General features: G+C 36.9%; 1 protein-coding gene across 1 annotated transcript in view; it reads left to right on the top strand.

The window, feature by feature from the left end:
- The window catches only part of LOC106517548 (contactin-associated protein-like 2), a gene marked incomplete at both ends in the record, with an annotated part of 175,923 nt that overhangs the window by 16,799 nt on the left and 153,804 nt on the right, over nt 1–5,320 (top strand). Inside the window, 1 exon segment of the mRNA XM_014008447.1 lies at nt 4,094–4,241. Within this exon segment, the coding sequence (XP_013863901.1) occupies nt 4,094–4,241 (148 nt within the window).

Here is a 5,320-nt window from a genome sequence, read left to right as displayed (position 1 = left end):
TATATATATATATTGCTCAGAAATAAGAAAGAAATTTATTAATAACAAATGAGAACATGGTCTTTTCTCTGAAAAGGTTTGATTGCCACATGACCAGCAGGCACACTTATTTTTCCACTGTTGGTGACATTCTTACAGTACTCTCTGAGTGTTGCAACCCTCTTCAAAAACACCGTACTACCACTGAGTAAGTCACTTAACCCAGATCTCTAGGATGTGAGCACCTGCAGAGAGTAGAAGCTGCAGTCAAAGTATTCCAAAAGGCTACGTGATGACTCATGTGGAGCTTTGTAAATCTGAGGCAGGATGCTAATAAAACAGTTTGTGTTTTCAGTTAACCTTTCCCAGATAAAAGGTAAGGATTAAAAAATAAAAGTGAGGAACAGTGGRTGTTTCAGCGGCTCTGAGCTTACTGTGAACTCTTGACCGTCTCTTCCTTTGCAGATAACATATCTTCAGGGGTACATTCTTGGGTCACCGAAGAGTCAGGTCAAAGCCAACTGTCAGAGCAGTTTTTCTCTCCTGCCACACTCATCCTCTGCCCTGCCCACTCCATGTCTTATCTGAAATAACACATGGTTGTCTAGTGTATTGCTCTCCTCTAGTTACCTACTCTGTTATTAATGATACTTTTCCCCAATGGTTTACACCAACTGCTCTGTGCATATGTGTGTAGATGAATGGCTCAGGGAGCAGGCTGTTGTGTGCATGTTTATTTCACAGAGGAGGGAAAAGCACAGAAGTGAAAATAGTTCAGGGACTGGGGGTGAGGTGGATTAGTGGGCAATAAGAGGTTCTTCCATCATGTGTTGAGTCAAAAGAAGATGGCGAAGAGAGAAAAGGTCACAATGAATCTGGCGCAGTATTTTTTGAGAATGTTCTCTTTTTCTTCCCACAGAACGATGCCATCTTGTTTTGCCTTTTCCACTTTGTAAAAACAAAACATTTTAGCAGGATTTGAACCCATCAGTCACATGTTCAACCATTGCTTCGTAACCACCAACACCACAAAACTCCAAAGTCATATAAATCAAAACCCAAGATTGAACACGCTGTCAGGAGATTCACTCCGGTAGCCTTTCATTTGATCTGGCATCCAATCCACTTACAGCAACGATGCATGAAACAACACATAAAGACAACTTGTGCTGTCAAACTGGGATGAATATAAAACAATCTGGACATGTCCTAATCATAGGTTACGCATGAGAAATGGATGTAGCCACTATGACATCATCTTTTGGTTTGTCATCTTTACTTAAAAGCCCTTGTTTTTGTCTGATTATTGGCATTTATGGTTTTAGAGTCAGAGGTAATGTGCAAAACGAGATTTGGCATTTGTGAGAAATTAGGTTTCAAGGCTTTGTGCTGGAAAAGTTTAGGAAGCAACCAGAAATCAACTTGATCAAGCCCTTAAACAAAAAAAAAAAATCAGTTGGTGACAGGAGATGGTGGCCTATGAGAYAATCAAATTGTGCTTCTACCTCAACAAGAAATACCTAATATAATGTTCATCACATGTTGGAAAACCAGGACATTCTGATGGAAATTGGTAAAAAACTTTTATGAATGAAGCCAGGCAAAGCCTGACACATTTGAAATCACAAGCCCAGAGAAAGTGATTTATGTAGGAATGATGTAGGGATGCACAATATATCGACATTAACATCAGTATCRGCCGATGTTGGTCATTTTTCAGCACATCGGTATCGGTTCGTTAAGTAAAACTGAGCCAATGTTATTGTCCGATAACGATTTCCCACTTGTTGTTGTTTGTGTTTCTGTTTTGGGAAGGGGGAATGGTTGACCGAGCAGTATCCATTTGATCATGATAAAGATGTTGATGCTGCACAGCCAGGAACAACTGAAGTAGACAGTCATATCAGCGGTCTGGTCATATTTTACAATATTGTAAAAAGATTTCCCTTGTATGTATCTGTAAATATCAGTTATCAGCCAAAACAGTATTATCGATTTTGTGTATCGATATTGGCTTAAATTTTCATTTCGGTGCATCCCTAGTTGGAACTATAAAATCTTTGAAACTCAACATCAAGTTTGACTGTGAAACAACTTTGAAGCCCGTGTTCCAACTTCCTCATGAGAAATCGGCTGTAACACCAAAATGGACAAGAGGGAACCATTGATGAGCTGAAAGCAAGGGCAGCTGATCATAACCAATCRTTATACTATATTTCTATGGCTCGATGTGGAGCATATAGAGTACCAACACTCAAATGTTGAATAAAATTTATATGAAACTGAAACAAAACTGCTAATGCTTTCTTTTACGGTACCCTTATTACCATGTAATTACAAGATAATAAAAATGTAATTAAATGGTAATTACTACCTTATTACCATGTAAGCATGTGGTAATTAGGGTACAAAAGAAAAACTACTGTTAGTAAAACTACCTTTATTGGGTAATTACAATCAAATTACTATTTAATAGTAACTCAACACTATATTTATAACCAAAAGAATGCAACTAAATTTTGGGGTTAGTGGTTAACTGCAATAAAATATAACTTTAAAACTGTCCAAATTACCCACTACTTATTTAGTTGTTACACAAATTGTAATTCATTACCAGGTAAGTGTTACATTACTGCAGACAATTAATTACATGGTAAAATTGTACCCTAATGACCACGTAATTACATAGTAATAAGGTAGTAATTACAGTTATTACCATTTTTATTACCTTGTAATTGCATGGTAATAAGGGTACCGCAAAAGAAAACGTTACCACAAAACGAAACTAAACAGTAAAAATACAAAACTTAATAGCAGTATGTTTTACATTTGGCCTTAAAAACATTTTACAGACATTTTCTAAACAAATGCCAACAGCTTGATTAATACATGTAAATATTATCTTAAGTACTTTTTGTATGGGAAGTCACTTTCTTTGTACTACAGTGTGTGACCAAATTTAACGATCACATAAACTGAATGTCAGACAACATGGAAGCCATTGTCTATCTGGACATAACTGTTAAGTTACCTKTAAGAATCTAAGGTTTAAAARACAAACAATTTGTAAAAAGGAGCTRCATTTATTCTTTATTATTCCCCGTGTGTCCCTTAGCGGCATCATCTTACGTCGTCATAAAGCAAGCCAAACAAGCCTTGTCATTTTTGTCAACCTTTTCGTGTCACTTTTGTTTTCCCTGCCTGGTCTTTATGGGACGCTTATGCTGCTTTGTGTTACAGTGCCTGTCACCCTCATCTCTGTTGTCACCATCACTGTTAGTCCCACCAGCAGCATCTTCTCTGTTACGTCGACTAAAGTAGCAACAGGAAAAACATAATCATATATTTTGAGGCACTTTAATGTGTTTTTTTTTACAGCAGGCTTTTTGCATCACCTTTAAATTTCTTTGTGTTTTTCTTAATTCTAGTGATTTTTTGTGTTTAATCTCATCAAGAGCTGCAGAGTGTGTCAGACTGATTGGCAGCAGCACAAAAAATGTGCTTGAATAAACCYACATAAAGGTTAACAGATCATAAGATATTATTGGTACATGGCAAGTCAAGATAATACAACACCCACTTACCTTCATCCCATTTAGACTGGTATCAACTCAACTTAAGCCACCAGGAGGCATGCTCATCACTTCAGAAAAAAAACATTTATTCTAAATATTTTATATGGTAACTTTTTTTGGCCACAGTAACACCTTAGGTGTGCTTTTAAAGCACAAAAATWCCACAGATTTCATTGGTCTCTATCATAGTCTAGTTTCTTTTCTATTTTAGATGATTTCCACATAAATAAACACCCAACTGYTTATTGTTATTATATTTCTAGCACTGGGGCACTSTTCTGGCTGAACAGTGTTAATATAGCAAGATTAATGATTTGGAACCCAAAATAAAACATAATGTGACATAAACATGCACTGTTAATGTGATAAGCTCTTTCCTTCTAATATCCTCCACAGTCAGACTGTGRTGGGCACATGTGTGGACTCATTAAATATTTTGTTTACTATATCAGTTTGTATCTTGGAGTYATAGATTGATGCAATGTGTGAGTGCATGTGTGTGTCTTTGCCTCTCATTTAACGGCCGATYGTTTTTGCAGGCCTTCTCTGGAAACTCCAACTCAGAGAGCGCAGTTCGCCATGAGCTGCAGCAGGGAATTGTGACTCGCTTCCTGAGGCTCATCCCACTGGCCTGGAGTGAGGAGGGGCGCATCGGTCTCCGGATAGAAGTTTATGGATGCTCCTACTGTAAGTGAATACAAACGCCTTTACAAACGTGCTATACGATTTCTGTTTTTTTTTACTTCCTCTTTACACAAACATAAGCTTACTTTTATACTTCATTGTTATCAGACAACAATCACAGAAGAGGCTTTAGGCACTCTGAAAAATATTCCAATTATTATCATTTATTTAGAATTTTAATTTAAGATTATAGATCCATGTAAAGAGTCAGATGATATGATTGGAAAATGAGTCACAATGACGTTTTTTTTTTAATAGTGAGTTAATATTTTAAATCTCAAAAGTTTCAAAATTATATGTAGTTTGTTAAGATTTGGAGATTTATCACTTAGTCTGGTAAAATGCTAGCTATGGTTAAGGCCAGTTTGAAAACTCAACTTTTATTGGCCTAAAATGATGTGACTGTGATTCCAAGCAAGCTGTATTATGAGAGGCAGCAGAGAATAATGCTCAGTTTTAAATCAAATTAAATATAATGGAATTATAGATACACCTGTTAGAAACTTAGATTTTAATGTGATTATATGTGATATTATAGTTAATGGGTTTGCTAGATGGTGCTTTTCATTCATTTTTATGCAAATCTCAATTATCGTGTCCTGCAAATGAGAACCAGAACCATTCTTGGAACCAGAATGGTATAGCTTAAAACAGGCTTCCAAAAACAGAACAACTGGACAGACTTTTTGCTTCCCTTCTGGGAAGCTGTGAAAATTCCAAACTGGGCCATGTGAAATCCCAAGCTTTAAACTGCATGTTGTTGAGTCCCACCACTGTTGGTCATGAGAAAATACAATTTTATTGAGCTGGTTTGTGCTGATTTTAGCAGCACAGTCATGCGTAAGCAAAGTGAGGACTTAGAACACAACCTTGAGGGACTCCTGTGCTCAGTATGTTTGAGCTGGACATCCTGGTATCAACGTTGATCTGTCAACAGGAAGTCCAAGATCCAGTTCCAGAGGGAAGTTTCCAGTCTGAGTAGAAACTTTGTGCTTGAATCTGTATTTATTTAATGGTCCTTATTCTCTCTCTCTCTCTCTCTCTCTCTCTCTCTCTCTCTCTCTCTCTCTCTCTCTCTCTCT

Source organism: Austrofundulus limnaeus, unplaced genomic scaffold (assembly GCF_001266775.1).
Source record: "Austrofundulus limnaeus strain Quisiro unplaced genomic scaffold, Austrofundulus_limnaeus-1.0 Scaffold50, whole genome shotgun sequence".
NCBI classification, from domain to species: Eukaryota; Metazoa; Chordata; class Actinopteri; order Cyprinodontiformes; family Rivulidae; genus Austrofundulus; species Austrofundulus limnaeus.
This window is presented reverse-complemented; position numbering and strand designations above follow the sequence as displayed.